At 47.0% G+C, this 27,730-nt stretch overlaps 1 protein-coding gene across 3 annotated transcripts in view; it reads left to right on the forward strand.

Annotated features, from left to right (window-relative positions):
• The first annotated feature begins 3,780 nt into the window (after positions 1 to 3,780).
• The window catches only part of DHTKD1 (dehydrogenase E1 and transketolase domain containing 1), a 58,064-nt gene continuing 34,114 nt past the window's right edge, over positions 3,781 to 27,730 (forward strand). For all 3 annotated transcript variants that reach the window (XM_025397459.1, XM_025397457.1, XM_025397456.1), the window contains exons 1-6: positions 3,781 to 4,046; positions 14,486 to 14,641; positions 17,993 to 18,204; positions 21,296 to 21,490; positions 22,747 to 23,016; positions 25,508 to 25,679. In XM_025397459.1, coding sequence (XP_025253244.1) covers positions 3,893 to 4,046; positions 14,486 to 14,641; positions 17,993 to 18,204; positions 21,296 to 21,490; positions 22,747 to 23,016; positions 25,508 to 25,679 — 1,159 coding nt within the window. In that variant the 5' untranslated portion in view covers positions 3,781 to 3,892. The remainder of the gene's footprint in view (positions 4,047 to 14,485; positions 14,642 to 17,992; positions 18,205 to 21,295; positions 21,491 to 22,746; positions 23,017 to 25,507; positions 25,680 to 27,730) is intronic.

Genomic DNA, 27,730 nt, shown 5'->3' on the forward strand with positions numbered 1-27,730 from the left:
CCACTTTACATTTTTGCCAACAATGTATGGGAGTACCTATTGCCCTATACCTTTACCAACATAGTGTGCTATCAAACTTTTAGAAACATTTTGAACTTTGCCAATCTACATCAAGGATTCTCACCTGAGGTCCACAGGTCTCAAGAAGGGGTTTTTCTCCCTGTAGTACCAATGTCCACCTTCCAAACAAAATCTCAGTTTCAAGCATCCCACAATCTGACCACCAGTTCACTCACACTAGTAGTGTCTGCACTTCAACTCTCTGCCTCTTGTTACCCTCAATCCACTGGCCCAATCAATTTTTCAGTGTCAACCTCCCTTTTGCTTGTCCCCTTACCCAGCCTCGATTATCTGGCTCAATGCTGTGAATACTCCCTTGTCTAATGTCTTCATCAAACCTGCTAAGCAAAACCCCATACTTGGGTAAATTCAACTCCATTCTGCGCTGTACCTGCGGGAGCTGAATATATCTGGAGAAAAACTCTCAATGATTCTAACTGGTCTTGAAGCCTCAGTGGGCGGTTGGCAACCCCCAAATCATGACTGTTCCTAATAAGTCCACTTTCCCAGCCCATTGTGTCAAAATTTTTTCATCCCTTTCAAACCTTCTCCCGTATCTCCTCACTCCCTCTTTTAGCTGCTGATCTTGCTTTTTCACCAAAATTAGAAGCAGAAAAGAACTCCCATATCCTTCCATGATCAAATCTATCAATGCACATGAGTATGTATCTGATTCTTTGCCTTTCCTTCTCTCTTTTTTTTTTTTTTGAGACCGAGTTTCACTCTTGTTGCCCAGGCTGGAGTAAAATGGCACGATCTTGGCTCACTGTAACTTCCACCTCCTGGGTTCAAGTGATTCTCCTGCCTCAACCTCCCGAATAGCTGGGATTACAGGCACCTGCCACAATGCCCACCTAATTTTTTTGTATTTTTAGTAGAGGCGGGGTTTCACCATGTTGGCCAGGCTGGTCTTGAACTCATGACCTCAGGTGACCCACCTGCCTCAGCTTTCCAAAATGCTGGGATTACAGGCGTAAGCCACCGTGCCTGGCCTCCTCTTATATCATATAAAATGTCCATGCCCCTGACTAAGATTATCTTTTCATTTGTGGATCAACTTGAGGGGCATTGATCCTTTAATTCCCCCCCCCTTTCTACTCAAAACTCTAGATCATCCAGTTATCTCATATCTACTCTTCACTGCCATCTCCTTGGTGTGCTCTTGTCTTTGTGTATTTGCCTAACTCCTCACGCCTCAAGATTCTGTTCTAATGTCCCTTCCACTTGGAAGTTCCCCTAACACACTCAGATCTCAGAAATTTTCTTTTCCCACAGCCCCACCTGTCCAAAGAGTTAGGTTCCCACAGGTTCACAACCAAGGAATAAAAAAGACAAGTCTGGCCAGGCGCAGTGGCTCAAGCCTGTAATCCTAGCACTTTGGGAGGCTGAGGCAGGCAGATCACTTGAGGTCAGAAGCTGAAGGCCAGCCTGGCCACCATGGTGAAACCCCGTATCTACTAAAAATACAAAAACTTAACTGGGGCCGGGCATGGTGGCTCACGCCTGTAATCCCAGCACTTTGGGAGGCTGAGGTGGGTGGATCACCTGAGGTCAGGAGTTTGAGACCAGCCTGACCAACATGGAGAAACCCTGTCTTTACTAAAAATACAAAAATAAGCTGGGCATGGTGGTGCATGTCTGTAATCACAGCTACTTGGGAGGCTAAGGCAGGAGAATTGCTTGAACCCGGGAGGTGGAGGTTGCGGTGAGTGGAGATCTCGCCATTGCACTCCAGCGTGGGCAACAAGAGCGAAATTCCGTCTCAAACAAACAAACAAACAACAACAACAACAACAAAAGTAGCCGGGCATGGTGGCAGGTGCCTATAATCCTAGCTACTCGGGAGGCTGAGGCAGAGGAATCGCTTGAACCCAAGAGATGGAGGTTGCAGTGAGCCGAGATGGCGCCACTGCATTCCAGCCTGGGAGACAGAGCGAGACTCCTTCTCAAAAAAAAAAAAAAAAAAAAAAGACAAGCCCTTCCAAAACCAGGTCCAAACTAGCAAGATGGGGAGGCCACCAAACTGTGGACCTAAGGAGTCCCCAACTACTGTAGCTGTGCTAGATGGTGCTTCTGTGCTTGCAGGGGGCACCTACATGTGCCTACATTAAATAATCTATCATCCTGTGTGTTGAATTCTATCTACAGCTAGACTGGGAACTAAGGGCAGAAACTGTGCCTTATTAATCTTTTTAACCCAGCAGAGTGCTTTATGAGTATACTGGTTGAATGATAAGGAAGGAGGATGTCTTGGGCTTGTAATAATATTCCTAGGAGTTTGGGATATAGCTGCACAGCTTACTGGAACGAAGGATGACTGACCAGGTAAGGATGCAGACTCTCTCCCCTACCATACTGGCAAAGTTAAAAGTAAGCCACAGGAAAAAAACATCGTTTGGGAAACTCACTCAGACGCAGACCAACTGAGGTTCTCAAATATCTCTAGGCTGCTGTAATCGTTCATGTCCAATTTCTTTTGACTCCTATCCCTTTCTTCCCTGCTCCCTCTACCCTGTTTCCTTCTTTCTCTCTTAATGTTTTTTGTTTGTTTGTTTGTTTTTGAGATGGAGTCTTCCTCTGTCGCCCAGGCTGGAGGGCAATGGGCACTATCTCGGCTCACTGCAACCTCCGCCTCCAGGGTTCAAGCGATTCTTCTGTCTCAGCCTCCCAATTAGCTGGGACTACAGGCACCCGCCACCACGCCCAGCTAATTTTTGTATTTTTAGTAGAGACGGGGTTTCACTATACTAGCCAGGATGGTCTCGAACTCCTGACCTCGTGATCCGCCCACCTCGGCCTTCCAGAGTGCTGGGATTACAGGCGTGAGCCATTGCTGCCTGTTTTTGTTTGTTCGTTTGTTTGTTTGTTTGTTTTTGAGACAGAGTTTCCCTCTTGTCGCCCAGGCTGGAGTGCTGTGGCGCCATCTCAGCTCACCGCAACCTCTGCCTCCCGGGTTCCAGCGATTCTCCTGCCTCAGCTTCCCGAGTAGCTGGGACCACAGCCACCCACCACCAGGTCCGGCTAATTTTGTATTTTTAGTAGAGACGGGGTTTCTCCATGTTGGTCAAGCTGATCTCGAACTCCCGACCTCAGGTGATCTACCCGCCTTGGCCTCCCCAAGTGCTGGGATTACAGGCGTGAGCCACCGCGCCCGACCTAATTTTTGTATTTTTAGTAGAGACGGGGTTTCGCCATGTTGGCCAGGTTGGTCTCAAACTCCTGACCTCAGATTATCCTCCCCCCTTGGCCTCCCAAAGTGTCAGGATTACAGGCGTGAGTGACCACGCCCAGCCTCTCTTAAAGTTTCTTAAGAAAACAAAAAAAATAGGGGTATTGGTTTTCCAACTGCCCCAAATAACCTTTCCTTTTTGCGTCCCTTGGTCTCAGTTCTAGCCACTTCCTATCCACCCTGTGGCTAATTTGTCCTTTCCGTACGTAACAGACCCCTTAGATTGTGTCTATGAGGTTGGGCACAGGCGTGATGGGTGAACACTCCTGGCGGGAGACTGCAGGCACTGCAGCTACATCCAGTTTCGTACCGAGAGCAGGTACCGCACCGCGGGACACTTACTTGCCCCGTCCTGCGCTGGAGCAGAGCGGTCTCAGCCGCCGGCACCGCCCTGGAGTCCCGCCCCAATCCTGGGCGAGGCTTCGCTGTGAGCGCCGCTGCCACGGATTGGCTTCGAGGGTCCGGCCCCTCGGCCAATCAGTCGCGGGGGAGTTGTCTGGGGGCGGGGCTCCGGCCTCCTCGTTGAGAGTCCCGGATTTACCAGGGCCGCTGGGAACACCTCGGGCTCCCGCCTCAGGGTCCTGGCCGGGGGACCCGGTGAACATGGCCTCTGCTACTGTGGCAGCAGCACGACGGGGCCTCGGCCGGGCTCCCCCTCTCATCTGGCGCGGCTACCAGACCGAGCGGGGCGTTTACGGCTACCGGCCGAGGAAGCCCGAGAGCCGCGAGCCCCGGGGCCCCCTGGAGCGTCCCCCAGGTCGGGGATGGGGCCTGGGCGGTGGGAGCGGGGGCTGGGACGCAGAAGCATCATCCCCTGGTCGATTTGCGGTGGGGTGTCGGGGTCGGGGAACCGACCGCCGGCCTGAACGCGCGGCCAGTGGGGAGGAGGGGGAGGTGAGGGGAGCAGAGGGTAGGTGTGTGTGCTTAGTGTCGGTCATCTCCCGTCCAGCCTCTGTAACTGAGGCTCCTTGAGGTCCACGCTTGGGTGGTCTTCCCATCTTGCTGGTCCGGACCTGGTTTTGGAAGAGCTTTTCTTTCCTTTGTTGGAAACATGTGAGAAAGTCTTTTTTTCTTTTTCTTTTTCTTTCCTTTTATATTTTATTTTTTTTTTAGACGAAGTCTCGCTCTGTGGCCCAGGCTGGAGTGCAGTGCTGCGATCACAGCTGCCTGCAGCCTTGAACTCCTGGGCTTAAGCTATCCTTCCACCTCAGCGTCCTGAGTAGCTGGGGACACAGAGGGACGACCAAGCCCGGCTTTTTTTTTTCTTTTTTTTTTTTCTTTTTTTAGTAGAGATGGGGTCCCACCATGTTGCCCAGGCTGATCTTGAACTCTTGAGCTCAAGCTAATCCTGCAGCCTCGGCCTCCCAACGTGTTGGGATTACAGGCTGAGCCACTGCACCCAGCCTAGAAAACCAACTCTTTAATGAGGCGGAGCTGTGCGAGAAGTAAAGTTTTAATCTCCCAAGGATACATTTCCAGGACCATCTCTGAGGATTTTATGTGAGCAGGTGGGGGGTCCAAGACTGCACTGCTTGGGAGAAATGGGCAGTTAGTTCCAGTCTTGGAAGACAGCATGATATTTATTATGTATTTGTCTCCTTGTAGCTAGTCTGTTACTTTAATTTTAGAGTTTAAGTCTTAACTCTGCCGAATTTGGAACTATGTGCTGGTGGGGTTTCTTTCTTTTCCTTTTAGCCACTCTGTTGACACCTCGGTATGTGCTGGTGGTTTTAATGAATTAACAGTCATGAATGTCAGTTTTTGGAACTTCTGTTGTATGCTCATTTGCGAGACTAATTTTGAGTATTTGATTTATGCCCTAAAATTATTGTATCGTTATTTGTCCTCACGGAGTAGAAGATACTTACAGATTGATTATTAGAGGAAAATCATTTGGCATCTTTGATCTGATTATTAGATTAATGTTGAAGATCCCCTCCAGCATCTGGACACCTGACCTTTGAATCTTCCATCAGTCACACACTAGAACTTCAATATTGTGCTCCTCACCTCGGAGGGCATTTAAAATAAATCTCATATCTCTGTCTCTCTCTCTCTTTTTAATCCTAAAACATAGTCTGGCTTTGTCGCCTAGGCTGGAGTGCAGTGGCACGATCTTGGCTCACTGCAACCTCCATCTCCCGGGTTCAAGCGGTTGTCCTGCCTCAGCCTCCCGAGTAGCTGGGATTACAGGCACCTGCCACCTCACCCAGCTAATTTTTGTATTTTTAGTAGAGATGGAGTTTCACCATGTTGGCCAGGCTGGTCTCGAACTCCTAACCTCAAGTGATCCACTGGCCTTGGCCTCCTAAAGTGCTGGGATTACAGGTGTGAGCTGCTGTGCCTGGCCAGGAGGGTACCTCCTTTTTGCAGAGCTGAAATCCCCTTCATGTCTACTTGCTCATTAGGGAGCTCCAACTTGACCTCATCTTTCTTCTGGGCATTCCTGAAAGTGACGAGAAACAGTGAACATACACTCCTGAGCTACAGGTTTCAAGGGCATGCAGTCTGCCTCAGTTTCACCAAATGTTTTGTCCTGTGACATAACACTGCCCATCAGCTTTCTAGGTGGAAATACCTGTGTTGGCACCCGTTGCCTGTCTGCTAAGTCAATGCCATATGTATTTTTAGGCTCTGTTAGGGCAGCCACCCACCTCTTGTACCAAATTCTGTGTTAGATTGGATGAGTTCAGGTGCTGTGATATACAAAGAGAAGGAATATCTTCTTTCCTTCCCCTTAAGAGCGTGACCCAGAAGTCGCATACATTGCTGCTACATCTCATTGTCCAAAACTTAGTCACATGGCCACCAGGTTACTGGGAAGGCTGGCAAGTGGCTCTTTATTCTGGCTGGCCATATACTAGGCTCTCTATTACTATCAAAGAGAGGCGAGAATGGAAGTTGGGAATCATAGAAGTCTCTGCCATAGAGGTATTATGGTAATCTGGGATGAGCAATCCACCTATATCTTTTTCACCTCATATTTCACATCAAAAAAATTTTTTTTTTAATTTTATTTATTAGGTCAGGCACGGTGGCTCATGCCTGTAATCCCTGCACTTTGGGAGGCCGAGGCGGGCAGATCATGAGGTCAGGAGTTCAAGACCAGCCTGGCCAACATAGTGAAACCCCATCTCTACCAAAAATACAAAAATTAGCCAGTGTGGTGGCAGACGTGGGGCCGGGTGCAGTGACTCACGCCTGTAATCCCTGCACTTTGGGAGGCCCAGGCAGGCAGATCACTTGAGACAGGGTCTTGCCATGTTGCCCAGGCTGGTCTTGAACTCCTGTCCTCAGGTGATATACCTGCCTCGGCCTCCTAAAGTTTTGGGATTATAGGCATGAGCCACTGTGTCCAGCCCCAAATAATTTATACTTCCTAAGGAATGAAAAGAGGGTTCTATATATGCAATTTATTTGTGACATATAGTATATTCTCATTTTGTATGTGCAGGCATAACATTAGTTATCAAGTATCTTTATATGTTGGGCAACATATTAAACTATTACTGTTTTATTTTTAGTTTTTGAGATGAAGTCTTGCTATGTCACCTAGTCTGGAGTGCAGTGGTGCAATCACAGCTCGTTGCAGTGTGCCCGGTTCACGGGTCTTCTTTCTTCATATGTTTATCTTCTTCAGATGTTTATCACCGCGTCCGGTTCACTGGCCTTCTTTCTTCATATGTTTATCTTGGCTAAAATAAATGTCTACACAGGTGACCACATCATTCACTAAGACTTCCCTTGTATTAAGGCTTTAAAGAGATACTGAGGCTGGGCATGGTGGCTCATACCTGTAGTCCCAGCACTTTGGGAGGCTGAGGTGGGAAGATCACTTGAGGCCAGAAGTTCGAGACCAGCGTGGCCGACTTGGTGAAACCCCATCTCTACTAAAAATACAAAAATTAGCTGGGCCTGGTGGTGTGTGCCTATAATACTGGCTATTCAGGAGGCTGAGTCAGGAGAATCACTTGAACCTGGGAGGCTGAGGTTGCAATGAGCTGAGATCACGCCACTGCACTCTAGCCTGGGTGACAGAGCAAGACTCTGGCTCAATAAATAAATAAATAAATAAATAAATAATTAAATAGATATTGAATTTGCCCCTAGTAACCTTTTGGATGGCAGTGGTTTCTCTAGTTACAATTTGACCCATGGTGAGTGTTCTTTGTAACTAGATATTTGTAACAGCTTGTACTTTCACCTCTGTAAACCTCAATTTCCAAGGAAACTCGAATTTATTTATCAACAATGCCAATTTAAAATGGAGGTGGGTTTAGGTGTACTTTTTTTTTTGAGAGGGAGTTTTGCTCTTGTTGCCCAGGCTGGAGTGCAGTCGCACGATCTTGGCTCACCACAGCCTCTGCCTCCTGGGTTCAAGTGATTCTCCTGCTGAGTCAGCCTCCCGAGTAGCTGGGACTACAGGCATGCACCACCATGCCTGGCTAATTGTGTATTTTTATTAGAGATGGGGTTTCTCTGTGTTGGCCAGGCTGGTCTCGAACTCCTGACCTCAGGTGATCCACCCACCTCGACCTCCCAAAGTGCTCGGATTACTGGCATGATCCACCGTGCCCGACCTGTTTTTTTTTTTTTTTGGAGACGGAGTCTCGCTCTGTCGCCCAGGCTGGAGTGCAGTGGCTGGATCTCAGCTCACTGCAAGCTCCGCCTCCTGGGTTTACGCCATTCTCCTGCCTCAGCCTCCCGAGTAGCTGGGACTACAGACGCCCGCCACCTCGCCTGGCTAGTTTTTTGAATTTTTTTTAGTAGAGACGAGGTTTCACCGTGTTAGCCAGAATGGTTATTTGTTTTTTTGAGACACAGTCTCACTCTGTGGCCCAGGCTGGAATGCAGTGGGGTGATCTTGGCTCACTGCAACCTCTGCCTCCTGGGTTCAAGTGATTCTCCTGCCTCAGTCTCCTGAGTAGCTGAGATTACAGGCATGTGCCACCCTGGCTAATTTTTGTATTTTTAGTAAAGATGGGGTTTCACCTCGTTGGCCAGGGTGGCCTCAAATTCCTGACCTCAAGTGACCCAACAACCTCTGCCTCCCAAAGTTCTGGGATTATAGGCATGAGCCACCGCACCCAGCCCATGAAAATATTAGCTCTTGTACTTTTTTTTTTTGGACAGGTTCTCGCCCTGTCGCCCAAGCTGGAGTGCAGTGGCATGATCTCGGCTCACTGCAACCTCTACCTCCCAGGTTTAAGAGATTCTTCTGTCTCAGCCTCTTGAGTAGCTGGGACTACAGGTGCTCACCACCATGCCTGGCTAATTTTTGTATTTTTAGTGGAAACAGGGTTTCACATGTTGGCCAGGCTGATCTTGAACTCCTGAGCTCAAGCCATCTGCCCTCAACTAGGCTTTTCTGAAGGCAGCAGTCTCTGGCTAGCTCTTTTCTCATAAGCTGTCTCTGAATTCCAAATTTCAAAATCTGGAAAAGCTCAGTCTGGCCCAGCTTGACTCAGCCTGTCCAGCAGCAGGGCAGACTGGAGTAATGCGTGCATGCCCACCGGGCCCACGACTTGGCATGGGAGGGTGCAAAGTGAGGGAGAAGAAGCTGCTTCAGCTCTTGTACTCTGAATTTGAGGGCTCTGAAAAGCTTTTATCATGAAGTGTGACTCTTGATCTCAGGACTTCATTCAAATAATGACAAATATTTCTTGAGCATCTAGCATGCCTTTATAGAGGAGTGCAGGCGTGTATCTGCTGTTGTTTTCTCTATTCTCTCTGGCTTCATTAGGGACTTAAACATCAAATCTAATTCCTGTGACCTTTTGCAGATATTACGAACAGTAAATTGTTCGGGCAGTATTATGCCTAATGTAAAGGTATTCATTTTTCTCTTACAGAAATTCTTGCATTTCTGCAGTAATAGAAAGTTTTGTTTTTGTTTTGTTTTGTTTTCTTTGAGACACTCTGTGTTGCCCAGGCTGAATGCAGTGGCACAATTACAGCTTACCATAGCCTCAAACTCCTGGGCTCAAGTGATCCTCCCACCTCAGTCTCCTGAGTAGCTGGAATCACAGGCACGTGCCACCACATCCAACTAATTTTTTTTTTTTCTTTTTTTTTTTTTTTTTGAGAAGGAGCCTCAGTCTTGCTCTGAGCCCTTGGCTCACTGCAAGCTCCGCCTCCCGGGTTCACGCCATTCTCCTGCTTCAGCCTCCCAAGTAGCTGGGACTATAGGTGCCTGCCACCATGTCCGCTAATTTTTTTGTATTTTTAGTAGAGACAAGGTTTCACCATGTTAGCCAGGATGGTCTTGATCTCCTGACCTTGTGATCCGCCCACCTCGGTCTCCCAAAGTGCTGGAATTGCAGGTGTGAACCACTGCGTCCGGCCAATTTTTGTATTTTTTTGTAAAGACAGGGTCTCGCTCTGATGCCCAGGCAGATCTCAAACTCTTGACCTCAACGGGTCCTCCTGCCTCAGCCTCCCAAAGTGATTACAGGTGTGAGCCACTGTGGCCATCCAGTAGTAGGAAGTATTTTATGAATAATTCTATTTCTGTGCTCTCATTCTTTTAAATTTTATTTTTATTTATTTATTTTTCTATCCTTCCAGGGAAAAAGAATTAAATCTTTTAATTTCATTTTTTGTTATGAAGGTAATACAGTAGAAGTACATTTTATCTAGAGCATTTGAAATTGGAACTTGATCAGTTAATTCCATTTATTTTTATTTTGCTTATTTTTTTTTACTTCTTTTGTTTTTTCTTTTAAAACAATTTTAACAGAGTGAGACTCCGTCTCAAAAAAAAAAATAAAAATAAAGCAATATGAGTGCAAAAATCTCTAGATTTTTCTGATTTCTCCCCCTAATATTTTACTTTTTCCCACAGCAACAGACTTAGGGACAAATAGAACTGATTGTTATAAGCACGAAGTCAACTGATGAGAGCAGAGTGAGACTGTCTCAAAAAAAAAAAAAAACAAAAGCTTTATTGCACATGTTCACTGTGGAAAACTGCGAGAATACAGTAAGCAAAAAATAACAAATCTGCCTGGGTGTGATGACGTGCACCTGTAATCGCAGCTACTTGGGAGGCTAAGGCAGGAGGATCTCTTGAGCCCAGGAGTTTGAGTACAGCCTGGGTAATATAGCCAGACTCTCTCTTTCTTTCCTTCTTTCTTTCTTTCTTTTCTTTCTTTTTCTTTCTTTCTTTCTTTCTTTCTTTCTTTCTTTCTTTCTTTCTTTCTTTCTTTCTTTCTTTCTTTCTNAATAGTAGTACTGTTAATTATAGTAGGGAGTAATCTAGGTCCTGACCCCAAGTTCCTACTGACTGGCACATTACTTAATCTCTCTGGGTCTCAATTTTTGATTCTTTCTTTCTTTTCTTTCTTTCTTTTTTTTTTTTTTGAGACGGAGTCTCGCTCTGTTGCCCAGGCTGGAGTGTAATGGCGCAACCTTGGATCACTGCAACCTCCGCCTCCTGGGTTCAAGCGATTCTCCTGCTTCAGCCTCCTGAGTAGCTGGGATTATAGGCATCTGTGACCAGGCCTGGCTAATTTTCTTGTTTTTAGTGGAGACAGGGTTTCAACATGTGGGCCAGGCTGGTCTCAAACTCCTGACCTCAGGTGATGAGATCACCTTGGCCCACCTTGGCCTCCCAAGGTGCTGAGATTACAGGCATGAGCCACTGCGCCTGGCCATTCATTAAGTCTTGAGGCTTTTTCATCAATCATTCTTCTATAATACTATTTTTTTAATGACCGTCAGCACTTTGAGATGAGTTAGTGCCATTGCTTGTCCCTCAGAGGACGGGTTTATAAAGAGAGAACTAATGATAGGGAGATGTCAGTGAAGAATGAGGAGGGCCTACCTTTGTCTTCACGATTGGAGCGTGTGGGTGAGGGCCACTGAGTAGCTTCATGTTGTACTCGTGCTCTCTGGGGACAGCCAAGTTCTGATTAAGCCCAGGAGTGTGAGGAACGTTCAGAGAGGTTTGTTGTTCATGAAACAGAGCACCAGAGATCTCAGTGGAAGGAGCTGGGGACAGAGAGGGAAGGGGTTGGAGACAGGGTTGGTGGAAGAAGAAACCTGCCGGAAGAAATGGCAGTCTGAGGGAGCATGGGTTGCCAGGGTGGATGGAGGATGTGCCTGACACGAGAGAGGGCTTCCTCTTTCTGCTGGTGCCAAACTGCTCCATGCCTCATATTCTTTGGGGCAAGGAGGGTTATTTTGTGCCAACTTCTGTGTCAGTATTCTAGCGTATCATTAGCAGCCCGGCTAGCCAGCAGTTAGAAATAACAAGCAGTGGGCCGAGCGCAGTGGCTCATGCCTGTAATCTCAGCACTTTGGGAGGCAGAGATGGGTGGATCACGAGGTCAGGAGTTCGAGACCAGCCTGACCAACATGGTGAAACCCCGTCTCTACTAAAAATATAAAAAATTAGCCAGGCGTGGTGGCATGTGCCTGTAATCCCAGCTACTCAGGAGAACTGAGATGGGAGAATCGCTTGAACCTGAGAAGCAGAGGTTGCAATGAGCCACAATCATGCCACTGCACTCTAGCCTGGGCGACAGAGCAAGACTCCATCTCAGAAAAAGAAAAACAAAACCGAAAAATAACCTACAAAAATTAGCTGGGCATGGCGGCACGTGCCTGCAACCCCACCTACTTGGTAGGGTGAGGCAGGATAATCGCTTGCACCCGGAAGTTGGAGGCTGCATTGAGCTGAGATTGTGCCACTGCACTCCAGCCTGGGTGACAGAGCGAGACTCCGTCTCAAAAAAAAAGGAAAAAGGAATAGAAGCAGTGATCTTTAGGAGTTGACATGCGTTCTTCTCTAAGGGGATGTTTTCTTTTTTCTTTTTTTGAGACAAAGTCTCGCTCTGTCACACAGGCTGGAGTGCAGTGGCACCATCTCGGCTCACTGCAACCTCCACTTCCCAGGTTCCAGCGATTCTCCTGCCGCAGCCTCCACAGGCACGTGCAGCCACATCCGGCTAATTTTTGTATTTTTATTTTTATTTTTATTTATTATTTATTTATTTATATATTTTTTTGAGACGGAGTCTTGCTCTGTCGTCCAGGCTGGAGTGCAGTGGCCGGATCTCAGCTCACTGCAAGCTCCGCCTCCCGGGTTTACGCCATTCTCCTGCCTCAGCCTCCCGAGTAGCTGGGACTACAGGCGCTCGCCACCAGGCCCGGCTAGTTTTTTTGTATTTTTTTTAGTAGAGACAGAGTTTCACCGTGTTAGCCAGGATGGTCTCAATCTCCTGACCTCGTGATCCGCCCGTCTGGGCCTCCCAAAGTGCTGGGATTACAGGCTTGAGCCACCGCGCCCGGCCAATTTTTGTGTTTTTAGTAGAGATGGGATTTCACCATGTTGGCCAGACTGGTCTTGAACTCCTAACCTCAAGTGACCCACTGGCCTCGGCCTCTAAGGGGATGTTTTCAGTATGGCTGCTGGTTTGCAATGGGAATGGGGGTTACCCTGTAGGTTTGCTATTGTTCTTGTACCACTAATCATGAGTTGGGGGGAGATCGCTCAGAGAGAAAGTAGACTGAGAAGGTGGCCTTGGGCAGAGCTGGGGAGTACCAATATTTTATGTATTTTAGTTTTTAGAGATGGGATCTTGCTCTCTCACCCAGGCTAGAGTGCAGTGGTGAGATTCCAGCTCACTGCAGCCTTGAACTCCTGGTCAGCCTCTTGAGTAGTTGGGATTATAGGTGTGCACCACCATGCCTGGCTACCAATATTTAGAGATGGGCAAAGAGAAGTCCCCCAAAAGTGACTGAGGTTGAGTAGCTCTGGAGTTAGAAAGAAAACCAAGTTCCTGCAGTGCTGTAGAGCCCAGGGAAGAGTATGTACTTAAAAGGAGAGAGTGGGGGCTAGGTGCAGTGGCTCACACCTATAATCCCAGCACTTTGGGAGGCCAAGGCAGGTGGATCACAAGGTTAGGAGATCCAGACCATCCTGGCCAACATGGTGAAACCCCATCTCTACTAAAATACAAAAAATTAGCTGGGTGTGGTGGCGTGCACCTGTAGTCCCAGCTACTCAGGAGGCTGAGGCAGGGAATCACTTGAACCCGGGAGGCGGAGCTTGCAGTGAGCCGAGATTGCGCCACTGCACTCCAGCCTGGCGACAGAGCGAGACTCCTTCTCAAAAAAATAAAAGATGAGAGTGGCCTACAGGGACATGCTTTAGACATAGTCTATCTGGATTTTAGCCACAAACATAAAGCTTTCCTACTTCATATGACAGTAATTGAGAACTTGAATAAGGTTCAAAATAGAACCCTTAGCAATTTGTAGGACTAACTCCCACGCTGAAATCAGTTCATTTCCTGGGATGGTTTGATTTGTTTATTTGACCTATTATGGCTCCACCTACCTGCTGTATTAGTGCAAACACATCCTGTGTGTGTTCAGTACCTCTCTGTTCTTTACTCACTAAACCTACTCCAAGTAAAGAAATGTGCTTTGGCCGGGTGCAGTGGCTCATGCCTGTAATCCCAGCACTTTGGGAGGCCGAGGGGGGTGGATCATGAGGTCAGGAGATCGAGACCATCCTGGCTAACACGGTGAAACCCCGTCTCTACTAAAAATACAAAACATTAGCCAGGTGTGGTGGTGGGCGCCTGTAGTCCCAGCTACTCGGGAGGCTGAGGCAGGAGAATGACTTGAACCTGGGAGGCGCAGGTTGCAGTGAGCCAAGATTGCACCACTGCACTCCAGCCTGGGTGACAGCGTGAGACAATGTCTCAAAAAAAAAAAAAAAAGTTTGAAAATATGCTAGCAATTGTCTCTGGGTTCTGAAAATAACACAAAGTGTAAAAATGTGTTTCTTGGCCTTCTTTGGGAGGCCAAGGTGAGTGAATCACTTGAGCTCAGGGGTTCAAGACCAGCCGGGGAAAAAGGTTAAACCCCAACCTCACCAAAAAAAAAAAAAAAAAAACTAAAAATTAGCCAAGTGTGGTGGTGCACGTCTGTAGTCCCAGCTACCTGGGAGGCTCAGGCAGGAGGATCACTTGAGCCTAGGTTGCAGTGAGCTATGATGGTTCTACTGCACTCCAGCCTGGGCAATAGAGCAAGATGCTGTCTCTAAAGTAAATAAATAAATAAAGAAAGAAAGAAATACATAAAAAGGTGTCTAGAGCTGTAAGAGCTTCTTTGAAAAGCTGATTTTTGTGATTTGTAGTCATCTCCTAAACTGTTCGTATTTTTAAATTTTCCCCAATTTAGTTGACCACGGCCTTGCCAGGTTGGTGACAGTATATCGCGAGCATGGTCATAAAGCTGCCAAAATCAACCCCCTCTTCACCGGGCAAGCCCTGCTGGAGAATGTGCCTGAAATCCAAGCCTTGGTGCAGACACTGCAGGGACCCTTCCACACGGCAGGTATGGCTTCTGCACAGCAGGTGGGAGCTCGGAGCTGCATACCAGGCCTGGCTCCTGCCTCTGTTCTTGAAGAAGCAGCATCCCCGCTGGAGCTGAGGCTCCCACAGGTGTGAGGAAACCCAAGGGGGCACGTTGAGGTACGGTCAGGAAGGAGCATTCTTGGGATTCTAGAAGTTCTGAGGAGGCTTGTTTTCTTAAGGTTCAAAAACATTGAATTGGCTGGGCATAATGGCTGACACCCATAATCCCAGCACTTTGGGAGCCCGAGGTGGGAGGGTCATTTGAGCCCAGGAGTTTGAGACCAACCTGGGCAACACAGTGAGACTGTTGCTACAAAAAAAAAAAAAAAAATTAGCTGGGCATGATGATGCACACCTATAGTTCCAGGCACTCCAGAGGCTAACATGGGAGGATCACTTGAGCCTGGGAGGTCAAGGCTGCAGTGAGCCTTGATCATGCCACTGTACTCCAGCCTGGGCAACAGAGTGAGATCCTGTCTGAAAAAACAAACAAAAAAAAAACCCATGAACTCTAAAGTGCTATATGCTTAGCATATGTCAATTTATTCTCAAAACCACTCCCAAAAGTAGTCATTGTCCTCTTTATTTTGTAGATGGAAAAACAAAGAGAACTTATATAACTCATAGCTGCTCAGTGGCAGAGGTGGGGTGAAATCCAGGGCTGCCTCCATTCCAAAGCTTGCCCCCTTCATTCTATTTTCTTTCCCAGCCTGGGAACTTAGAAAAAGTTGGGCCTGCATCATCAGTCATGATTTCAGGGTCCTACCTCATGTTACTTTTTAAAGTTAATCTTGCAAATACCAAATTCTGATTGTGTGTATCAGTGAGTCATGTTTCAGTCATCTAATGCCGTGTAGTAAACTAACCCAAGATGTAACGGCATTTAAACCCTCAACTTTCATTTTAGCGTCTCTTAGGGTTCGGAGGGTTACCTGGGTTTTGCAAGGTGGTAGTTTTCTTTTCTTTTTTTCTGTTTTTTTTTTTTTTTTGAGACGGAGTCTGTCTCTGTCATCCAGGCTGGAGTGCAGTGGCCAGATCTCAGCTCACTGCAAGCTCTGCCTCCCAGGTTCACACCATTCTCCTGCCTCAGGCTCCCGAGTAGCTGGGACTACAGGCGCCCGCCACCTCGCCCGGCTAGTTTTTTGTATTTTTTAGTAGAGACGGGGTTTCACCGTGTTAGCCAGGATGGTCTCGATCTCCTGACCTCGTGATCCACCCGTCTCGGCCTCCCAAAGTGCTGGGATTACAGGCTTGAGCCACCGCGCCCGGCCCCTTTTTTTCTGTTTTTGAGATGGAGTTTCGCTCTTGTTACCCAGGCTGGAGTGCAATGGTGCTATCTCAGCTCACTGTAACCTCCGCCTCCCAGGTTCAAGCGGTTCTCCTGCCTCAGCCTCCCGAGTAGCTGGGATTACAGCCATGTGCCACCACACCTGGCTAATTCTGTATGTTTGGTAGAGACGGAGTTTCTCCATGTTGGTCAGGCTGGTCTCGAACTCCTGACCTCAGGTGATCTGCCCGGCTCGGCCTCCCAAAGTGCTGGGATCACAGGCATGAGTGCCCGGCATAAGGTGGTAGTTTTCTCTCTTTTTTCTTTCTTTTTTGAGACGGGCCTCCAAAGGCCCTTTTCTTGAACCCCTGCAGAAAGAACTGATTCCTCAGTTGAACCTCTGCAGAAAGAACTGATTCCTCAGCGCCTCATAAAAGCAAACGAGTTAATGTGGTAAACATTAAACGACATGATTAATGACTCAGTTGGAATATAGTGGTGATGCATCTAACTTCCTCAAAAGACCAATACTTTAAATCTTTATATACCAAAAAAAAAAAAACAAAAACAATAAACTTTGTTGTAAGAAACCATAAGCCAGAGGTGTCCAATCTTTTGGCTTCCCTGGGCCACACTGGAATTAGAATTGTCTTGGGCCACACATCAAATATACTAACACTAATCATAGCTAATGAGCTAAAAAAAAAAAATCACAAAGAAAATCTCACAATGTTTTAAGAAAGTTTATTCATTGTGTTGGGCCACATTCAAAGCTGTCCTGGACCACATGCAGCCTGTGGGCTGCGGGTTGGACAAGCTTGCTAAGCAATATAAAGTAAAGGTTGGGGCCGGGTGTGGTGGCTTATGCCTGTAATCTCAGCACTTTGGGAGGTGGAGGCAAGAGGATCACCTGAGGATAGGAGTTTGACACCAGCCTGGCCAACATGGTGAAACCCCATCTATCCTAAGAATACAAAAATTAGTCAGATGTAGTGGTGTGCACGTGTAGTCCCAGCTACTCGGGAGGCTGAGGCAGGAGAATCACTTGAACCTGGGAGGCAGAGGTTGCAGTGAGCCAAGATTGTGCCACTGCACTCCAGCCTGGGCAACGAGCAAAAACTCCATCACACACGAAAAAGAAATTACTGTAGAATCAAAACTTGGCATAAAGCAGCAGCAGGCTCTGTCTTTGTGAAGGAAGTGGGGTTTCCCCCCCTCCTAGTTTTACTACTTCATGACCTCTGACCATATTTTTAGTTTTTTTCTTTTTTTTTTTTTTTTTTTTTTTTTTTTTTTTTTTTTTTTGAGACGGAGTCTCGCTCTGTCACCCAGGCTGGAGTGCAGTGGCCGGATCTCAGCTCACTGCAAGCTCCGCCTCCCGGGTTTACGCCATTCTCCTGCCTCAGCCTCCCGAGTAGCTGGGACTACAGGCGCCCGCCACCTCACCCGGCTAGTTTTTTGTATTTTTTAGTAGAGACAGGGTTTCACCATGTTCGCCAGGATGGTCTCGATCTCCTGACCTCGTGATCCGCCCGTCTCGGCCTCCCAAAGTGCTGGGATTACAGGCTTGAGCCACCGCGCCCGGCCTAGTTTTTTTCTTTAGAAAAAATCTAGATAAGCATTAATAATGACCCAAGTTATTTATTTATTTATTTATTTTGGGACGGAGCCTCGCTCTGTTGCCCAGGCTGGAGTGCAGTGGTGTGATCTTGGCTCACTGCAACCTCTGTCTCCCGAGGTTCAAGCGATCCTCCTGCCTCAGCCTCTCAAGTAGCTGGGACTACAGGTGCACGCTACCACACCTGGCTAATTTTTGTAATTTTAGTAGAGACGGGGTTTTACCATATTGGTCAGGCTGAGCTCGAACTCCTGATCTCAGGTGATCCACCCGCCTTGCCTCCCAAAATGTTGGGATGACAGGTGTGAGCCACAGCACCCGGCCAATAATGACCCAAGTTATTAAGAATAAAGAACTCTGTGTTGAAGTAATTATTTTGGTATGTTCCAGAATTAACTTGCCACATGATTATATTTTAAAATGACCCCTTTGATTGTATTTCACAGGATTATTGAACATGGAGAAGGAAGAGGCCTCACTTGAGGAAGTGTTAGTCTATCTCAATCAAATCTACTGTGGGCAGATTTCTATTGAAACCTCCCAACTTCAGAGCCAGGAGGAGAAAGACTGGTTTGCCAAGCGGTTTGAGGAACTGCAAAAGGAGACGTTTACCACAGAAGAGCGAAAACATCTGTCAAAACTAATGCTGGAATCTGAGGTAAAAAGGAGCATCTAGGCTGGGTGCGGTGGCTCACACCTGTAATCCCAGCACTTTGGGAGGCTGAGGCGGGCGGATCACCTGAGGTCAGGAGTTCAAGACCAGCCTGACCAACATGGAGAAACCCCATCTCTACTAAAAATACAAAAATTAGCCAGGTGTGGTGGTGTATGCCTGTAATCCTAGCTACTCGTGAGGCTGAGGCGGGAGAATCACTTGAACCCAGGAGGCAGAGGTTGCAGTGAGCCAAGATCGTGCCATTGCGCTCTTGGACAACAAGAGCGAAACACAGTCTCAAAAAAAAAAAAAAAAAGGAGCATCTAATAGCAAGGGCGTAGGTCAGCCTCACTGTCTATAAAGATATGTAGCTTGGCTGACATAAAGAAACCCCATCTCTGCTAAAAATACAAAAATTAGCGAGGGGTGATTGTGCACACCTGTAATCCCAGCTAGTCAGGAGGCTGAGGCATGAGAATCCCTGGAGCCTGGGAGGTGGAGGCTGCAGTGAGCTGAGATCGCGCCACTGCACTCCAGCCTGGGTGACAGAGCAAGACTCTGTCTCAAAAAAAAAAAAAAAAAAAAAGATATATAACTACTGAAGAAAGGGAATTGAGCCATTAACTCTGAATTTAAATCCCTCATTACTTCAACACAACGGATCATATAACACACATACCATTTTATTATTTTATTTTTCCTCAAAGATCGTTGTTCTGAGCACATCACTTTATTCTAAGTAGCAAAATGTTGGTTGCCAAAATATCGACCTATTGGCTCTCCTCAGAGTCAAAATACTTCTCGTGTATGTGTCTACTTCTACTCACTCTATAAAAGATGACAAGATCCTTAAGACCTTACTTGTGACTGGGCACGGTGGCTTGCGCCTGTCATCCCAGCCCTTTGGTAGGCTGAGGTGGGCCTATTGCTTGAGGTCAGGAATTTGAGACCAGCCTGGCCAACATGGTGAAACCCCGTGTCTACTAAAAAAAAAAAAAAAATACAAAAATTAGCCTGGTGTGGTGGAGCATACCTGTAGTCCCAACTACTTGGGAAGCTGAGGCAGGAGAATCACTTGAACCCAGGAGGTGGAGGTTGCAGTGAGCTGAGATCGCACCACTGCACTCCAGTCTCGGCAACAGAGCAAGACTCTGTCCAAAAAAAAAAAAAACAAAAAAAAAACAAAAAAACCCACATAGTTCTTACGGTTTTATTTCTTTTTTTTTTAATTTTTTTTTTTTTTTGAGACAGAGTCTCGCTCTGTCGCCCGAGTAGCTGGGATTACAGGCACATGCCACCACACCAAGTTAATTTTTGTATTTTTAGTAGTGACAGGGTATCATCATGTTGGCCAAGATGGTCTTAATCTCCTGACCTCATGATCCGCCTGCCTTGGCCTCCCGAGGTGCTGGGATTACAGGCATGAGCCACTGCACCTGGCCTTTAAAAAACATTTTTTTAAAAAAATGTATTTCAAATTTCTTTTTTTTTTTTTTTTTTTTGAGATGATTCTCCCTGTCACCCAGGCTGGAGTGCAGTGGTGTGATCTCAGCTCACTGTAACCTCTGCCTCCCACGTTTAAGCCATTCTCCTGCTTCAGCCTCCCAAGTAGCTGGGACTACAGGTGCTGCCACGATGCCCGGCTAACTTTTTGTATTTTTAGTAGAATGGGGTTTCACTGTGTTAGTCAGGATGGTCTCAATCTCCTGACCCCGTGATCCACCCCCCTCAGCCTTCCAAAGTGCTGGGATTACAGGCGTGAGCCACCATGCCCAGCCTAAAATGTGTTAGCCAGGATGGTCTCGATCTCCTGACCTCATGATCTGCCCACCTCAGCCTCCCAGAGTGCTGGGATTGAGGGGTGAGCCACCGCGACTGGCCTAAAATTTCTTTTACTATGTAAGAAAAAAGTCTTAGCCAGGCGCTGTGGCTGACGCCTGTAATCCCAGCACTTTGGTTTGGGAGGCTGAGGTGGGCTTAGCATGAGGTCAGGAGATCAAGACCATCCTGGCTAACATGATGAAACCCTGTCTCTACTAAAAATACAAAAAAATTAGCCGGGCGTGGTGGTGGGCGCCTGTAGTCCCAGCTACTCGGGAGGCTGAGGCAGGAGAATAGCATAAACCTGGGAGGTGGAGGTTGCAGTGAACCAAGATCGCGCCACTGCATTTCACACTGGGTGACAGAGTGAGACTCTGTCTCAAAAAAAAAAAAAAAAGTCCCGATACCAGGACATACTGTCACCATTCAGGGCTATGTATAGTTGCAGTTCTTGAGACAGTCTTGCTCTGTCACCCAGGCTGCAGTGCAGTGGCACAATCTCGGCTCACTGCAACCTCCGCCTCCTAGGCTCAAGCAATTCTCCTGCCAGCCTCCTGCGTAGCTGGGATTACAGGTGCATGCCACCACACCTGGCTAATTTTTATATTTTCAGTAGAGATGGGGTTTCACCATGTTGGCCAAGTCTTGAACTCCTGGCCTCAAGTGATCCAACCACCTTGGCCTCCCGAAGTGCTGGGATTACAGACATGAACCACCATGCCTGTCCTGGTCTTAATTCTTAAGAACTGAAGGTACTTAAGTTCAGAACTTAACTTGAGATGATCAAAAGATGACATGTGGAAGAGAGGCTCAATACAAATGAATGGAAGTGAACCTCCATCAGGGCTGTGACCAGGACTCTGGAATGTCAAGATGACAAGAAGCTCCTTCCTAATAGTTTGGGTAGTTGGATAGTTTGCAGCCTTGATTCATACCATAGAACCCCCTGTGAAAACGGGTACTGGGAAGAGGCAGCAGAAATCTAAGGCCTGGCTTCCAGTCCAGAAGAACATACATTCTAAGGGGGTTTCCTTGGGGTGAGTTATTCTGCCACGAAGGTTATTCTCCTCGGCCCCTCCTGCTGTCCAGGATCCTTGGAAAGCCGTCCCGCTGTGTCCCTGTTACGTGTCTCTCCAGGATATGCAGTAAAGTGCCATTGTTGTGGCCACTTGGGGAGTGTGGGGCTATCTCACAACACACACAGACTTATCTGCCTTCCACTGGAGAAGCTGGCTGTCTCCTGGCAGCTCATGTCTGACATGATGTTCTGCAGGAGTTTGACCACTTTCTGGCCACCAAGTTCTCGACAGTGAAGCGATATGGAGGCGAAGGGGCTGAAAGCATGATGGGCTTTTTCCACGAGCTGCTGAAAATGTCGGCCTACAGCGGAATCACTGATGTCATCATTGGGATGCCCCATAGAGGGAGGCTGAATTTATTGACAGGCCTTCTCCTGTTCCCTCCAGAGGTAAGGTTACTCGCTGTGTTTCTCAGTAGCACTGTAAGATTGATGGTAACAGAATAAAACTGCTGGTTTCATTCTGCTGATAAATGATGGTGATGGTGATGGCCGGGCACTGTGGCTCACACCTGTAATCCCAGCCTGTTGGGAGGCTGAGGCAGGAGGATGGCTTGAATCTAGGACTTGAGACCACCCTGTGGAACAAAGTAAGACTTTGTGTCTACCAAAAATAAAGTAAGTTAGCCAAGCATAGTGGCACACACCTGTGTTGCCAGCTACTCAGGAGACTGAGGCCAGAGGATTACTCGAGCCCAGGAGTTTGAGGCTGCAGTAAGCTGTGATCTCACCACCGCACTCCAGGCTGGGCAACAAAGCAAGATGCTGCCTGAATATCAATACATTTTAAAAAGTAAAACTCATGGTGATCATTCCTTTTAAGAAGTCAACTAAGCCTGGGCAAGGTGGCTCACACCTGCAATCCCAGCACTTTGGGAGGCTAAGGCAAGAGGAGTGCTTGAGCCCAGGAGTTCAACACCAGCTTGGGTAACCTCGCAAAACTCTGTCCCTACAAAAATAAAAATTAGGTGGCATGGTCTCTACAAACATAAGAATTAGGTGGTGCACCTATGGTTCCAGGTACTTGGGAGGCTGTGGTGGGAGGATCTCTTGCATCCAGGAGATGGAGGCTTCAGTGAACTGAGATTGCGTCACTGCCCTCCAGCCTGGAAGACAGAGCCAGATCCTGTCTCAAGAAAAAAAAGAGCAAAGGCAACTAAGCATGTGAGCAGTTGGTCCAGGAGGTAGTTTAGACAGTTTAGTTAATTGACAGAGCTGGTATTTGGATTGGTTTTCCGTGTATTCTTATTTATTTATTTATTGAGACCTAATCTCAGTCTGTCACCCAGGCTGGAGTACAGTGGTATGATCTTGGCTCACTGCAACCTCTGCCTCCTAGGTTCAAGTGATTCTCATGCCTCAGCCTCTCGACTAGCTGGGATTACGGGTGCCTGCCACCACGCCCGACTAATTTTTTGTATTTTTAATAGAGACGGGGTTTCACCATGTTGGCCAGGCTGGTCCCGAACTCCTGACCTTGAGTGATCTTCCCGCCTCAGCCTCCCAAAGTCCTGGAATTACAGGCGTGAGCCACCACTCCTGGCTTTAAATTTTCTTTTTTCTTGTGTGATTTCAACTCAGCACTTCTTTCCTAGTCTCCATTGTGATGAACGCCATTGTTTTTGTTTTATATGTATCCACAATAGCTGATGTTCCGTAAAATGCAAGGCTTAAGTGAATTTCCGGAGAATTTTTCAGCCACTGGAGATGTCCTGTCTCACCTGACCTCCTCTGTGGACCTGGACTTCGGGGCACACCATCCCCTCCACGTGACAATGCTGCCCAATCCCTCGCACCTGGAGGCCGTCAACCCCGTGGCCGTGGGCAAAACTCGTGGCAGGCAGCAGTCTCGCGGAGACGGCGATTATTCGCCAGACAACTCAGCCCAGCCGGGGGACAGGGTCATTTGCTTACAGGTACTTGGAGCTTCTGGAAGTGAGGCCAGAGGTGGGGAAAACTGGGAAGAATGTGTGGGTTGGGAGGGCTGAAAATAGATGGCTGACATTCGTGATGAAACTGAGATGACCTTTTGGAAAAAGATTCTGGGATTGTTTTAAAAACTAACAGGAGATTCATGAGGTTTAGTCTTCAGGCAACTGGCTTTAGCCTGGGACTTCCACTGCTGTTTTCCTTGCTTGGCTTATGAATTAACTTAGGGGCATGGGCTGGCAAACCTGCTCCTTCTGGGAGCACAGGTGTCATTATTTCTCTGAAAGGATGGCCCTCTTGGAAACTTCGTGGTATCCATACTTGTCATGTAACAAGACAAGTGTGAATTTTTTTTTTTTTTTTTTGAGATGGAGTCTCGCTCTGTCACTCAGGCTGGAGTGCAATGGCGAAATCTCAGCTCACTGCAACTTCTGCCTCCTGGGGTCAAGTGATTCTCCTGCCTCAGCCTCCCAAGTAGCTGGGACTATGGGCGCCTGCCATCATGCCCAGCTAATTTTTGTATTTTTAGTAGTGACAGGGTTTCACCATGTTGGCCAGCCTGGTTTCGAACTCCTGACCTCAAATGATCCTCCTGCTTCAGCCTCCCAAAGTGCTGGGATTGCAGGCATGAGCCACTACACCTGGCCTATTTTTTTTTGCTTGTTTATTCTAAAATGAAGGCCTTTGGCATTAAGGCAAATAATACAAATTATCAGTGGGGTTCGTTCTTCTTCTACCCTCTCTCCAAGTTTTTGGTAACACAACAAATATCTTTTAGAGGTTTGAGCTGTGGTTGTGTTTCTCCTATGAGTATTCATTTAAATACAAACTTTTAACTACAGGAGATAATAAATGCTGGATTTCAGAATCAGTCTTCAAATTCCACAGAAATAGATAAATATATAAGACAAGCAAATATTCTGTCTATGAATAGCCATGTTATCCTATGCATTTTAATTTTTCACAGGTCAGAAACTTGTAGTGAATAAATTGGGAGTAGGCAGAATTGGATTTAATTATGATATGGCTGGCCTGCCTGCCTGCCTTCCTTCCTTCCTTCCTTCCTTTTTTCCTTCTTTCCTTTTTTCCTTCTTTCCTTCCTTTTTTCCTTCCTTCTTTCCTTTTTTCCTTCCTTCTTTCCTTTTTTCCTTCCTTCCTTCCTTTTTTCCTTCCTTCCTTCCTTTTTTCCTTCCTTCCTTCCTTTTTTTCTTCCTTGCTTCCTTTCTTCCTTCCTTTCTCCCTCCCTTCCTCCCTCCCTCGCTTCCTTCCTTCCTTCCTTTTTTCCTTCCTTCCTTGCTTCCTTCCTTTTTTCCTTCCTTCCTTTCTTCCTTGTTTTCTCCCTTCTTTCCTTCCTTCCTCCCTCCCTTTTCCCTCACTCCCTCTCTTCCTCCCTCCCTCCTTCCCTTCCTTCCTTCCTCTTTCTCTCTCTTTCTTTCTCTCTTTCTCTCTTTTGAGATGGGGTCTCGATCTTTCGTCCAGACAGGAGTTCAGTGGCGCAATCATAGCTCACTGCAGCCTCAAATGCCTGGGCTCAAGCAGTCTTCCTGTCTCAGCCTCCCGAGTAGCTGGGCCTACAGGTGCTTGCCATCATACCTGGCTGATTTATTTTGTTTTGTGGAGACATGATCTTGCCAGGTTGGCAAAGCTGGTTTCAAATTCCTAGCTTCAAGCAACCCTCCTGCCTCGGCCTCCCAAAGTGTAGATATTACAGGTGTGAACCACTGCACCTGGCCTGATACGGTGCTTCTAAATAGAAATCTTGAAATCATTAGCCAGACATTCTGTTTACCTTTCACATAATTTATAATACTCTAAACATTTTTAATCTTTCATTTTTTTTTTGTTTTTGTTTTTTTTTTTTTTTTGAGGCGGAGTCTTCACTCTGTCCCCCAGGCTGGAGTGCAGTGGCACCATCTCGGCTCACTGCAAGCTCCGCCTCCCGGGTTCACGCCATTCTCCTGCCTCAGCCTCCCGAGTAGCTGGGACTACAGGCGCCCGCCACCGCGCCCGGCTAATTTTTTTTGTATTTTAGTAGAGATCGACTTCTGAAATAAAAGGTGAAAATGCCATTTTCTTTAAAATAATGATAAATGAGGCTGGTCACTGTGGCTTATGCCTGTAATCCCAGCACTTTGGGAGGCCGAGGAGGGTAGATCACCTGAGGTCAGAAGTTCGAGACCAGCCTGACCAACGTGGTGAAACCCCGTCTCTACTAAAAATACAAAAAATTAGCCGGGTGTGGTGGTGCGTGCCTATAATCCCGACTACTCAGAAAGCTGAGGCAGGAGAATCGCTTGAACTCGGGAGACGGAGGTTGCAGTGAGTTTAGATTGTGCCATTGCACTCCAACCTGGGCGAAGGAGCAAGACTCTGTCTCAAAAAAAAAAAAAAAAAAAAAAAATTCCAACCTGAAAACCTAAATTTCTTAATCCCTTATGTTTCTTTTCTCTCCACCCCTCTCCTTGCCTCATGATTTAGGTCCATGGTGATGCTTCTTTCTGTGGTCAAGGGATTGTTCCTGAAACGTTCACGCTGTCCAATCTCCCGCATTTCAGAATTGGTGGGAGTGTCCATTTGATTGTTAATAACCAGCTGGGTTATACCACTCCAGCTGAAAGAGGAAGGTCTTCTTTATACTGCAGTGATATTGGTACGTAACACAGGGAGGAACTGATGTTGCTGAGGCCGATGTGAAATTCCCAGGGAAACCTCTAGTGCACACAGAACAATGAGCCTCACTGGTTATCCTTCATTTATTTCATTTAATTAATGAATTAATTTTTTGAGACAGAGTCTTGCTCTGTCACCCAGGCTGTAGTGCAGCAGCACGATCTCGGCTCACTGCAACGTCTGCCTCCCGGGTTCAAGTGATTCTCCTGACTCAGCCTCCTGATGAGCTGGGACCACATGCTTGCACTGACCTGTTTGGCTAACTTTTTTTTTTTTTTTTTTTTGAGACAGAGTCTCGCTCTGTTGCCTAGGCTGGAGTACAGTGACCTGATCTCAGCTCACTGCAACCTCCACCTTCCGGGTTCAAGTGATTCTCATGCCTCAGCCTCTCAAGTAGTTGGGACTACAGGCGTGTACCACCACACCTGTATAATTTTTGTATTTTTAGTAGAGACAGGGTTTCACCATGTTGGCAGGCTGGTCTCGAACTCCTGACCTCTGATGATCTGCCTGCTTAAGCCTCCCAAAGTGCTGTGATTATAGGTGTGAGCCACCACGTCCAGCATATCAGTGTGATTCTTCAATCCAAGGAAGTAAGGATGGAGCCACAGTGTGCCATCTCAAATTTCTTATAACTGGATGGGTGATCTGGTACAAGTCAGAGATCAACACAATGAGTACAACACCAGAGTTGTTATCTCTAGGATATTCAAACTTGGAGTGCCCAGGGGCTTAGTGAAAAGGGATGTGTTCAACCACTAAACTTGGTGAAATAGTATAGTTAGAAACAAGATGTGAAGGTCGGGCGTGGTGGCTCACGCCTGAAATCCCAGCACTTTGGGAGGCTGAGGCAGGTGGATCACCTGAGCTTGGGAGTTCGAGACCAGCTTGACAAACATGGAGAAACCCCTTCTCTAATAAAAATACAAAATTAACTGGGCATGGTGGCGCATGCCTGTAATCCCAGCTACTCGGGAGGCTAAGACAGGAGAATCACTTGAACCTGGAAAGTGGAGGTTGCAGCGAGCCGAGATCAGGCCATTGCACCACTCCAGCCTGGGCAATAAGAGTAAAACTCTGTCTCAAAGTAAAAAAAAAAAAGAAAAGAAATAAGATGTGAAGAATCAAAGTCAGCTTCTTTTTTACCCATGGAAATTGGTAGGGTTTTTTAGTTTGTTTGTTTTGTTTGTTTTTTGTTTTTTTGAGAGTCTTGCTCTGTTACTCAGGCTGGAGTGCAGTGGTACAGTCATGGCTCACTGCAGCTTTGACATCCTAGGCTCAACAGAATCTCTCTCCTCAGCCTCCTTAGTAGCTGGGATTTACAGACACATGCCACCATGCACAGCTAATTTTTTTTTAGAGATGGAGTTTCACTCTTGTTGCCCATGCTGGAGTGCAATGGCGCCATCTTGGCTCACCACAACCTCCACCTCCTGGGTTCAAGCAATTCTCCTGCCTCAGTGTCCAGAGTAGCTGGGATTACAGGCGTCCACTACCACGCCATTAATTTTTGTATTTTTAGTAGAAACAGGATCTCATCATGTTGGTCAGGCTGGTCTCAAACTCCTGACCTCAGGTGATCCACCTGCCTTGGCCTCCCAAAGTGCTGGGATTACAGGTGTGAGCCACTGCACCCAGCCACAGCTAATTTTTAAAATAATTTTTTGTAGAGATTGAGTCTCACTGTGTTGCCCAGGCTGGTCTTGAACCTCTGGTCTTATGTGATCCTCTTCAGCCTTCCAAACTGCTGAGATTACAGGCATGAACCACTGCGCCAGGCTGAAATTGGTCGTCTTAAGAGAAAGACAGGGCTGTTATTACCCATTCCCAGTTTCACAGATTACAAGACTGTTTGATAATGGCAACTGTTCTCCTTTTATACAAACAGCCTGGACTGGATGCCTCTTGGGCTTGTCTATGTGAATCCTTTATGATTAGTCTGATGAAGATGCTGAAGATCCATTCTTGAACTTCTTTGGAGAAAATTTATCTTTTTCTAGGGTATATCCTTTAATGACCCTTTTATCTCAG

This window comes from Theropithecus gelada, chromosome 9 (genome assembly GCF_003255815.1).
Source record: "Theropithecus gelada isolate Dixy chromosome 9, Tgel_1.0, whole genome shotgun sequence".
NCBI lineage: Eukaryota > Metazoa > Chordata > Mammalia > Primates > Cercopithecidae > Theropithecus > Theropithecus gelada.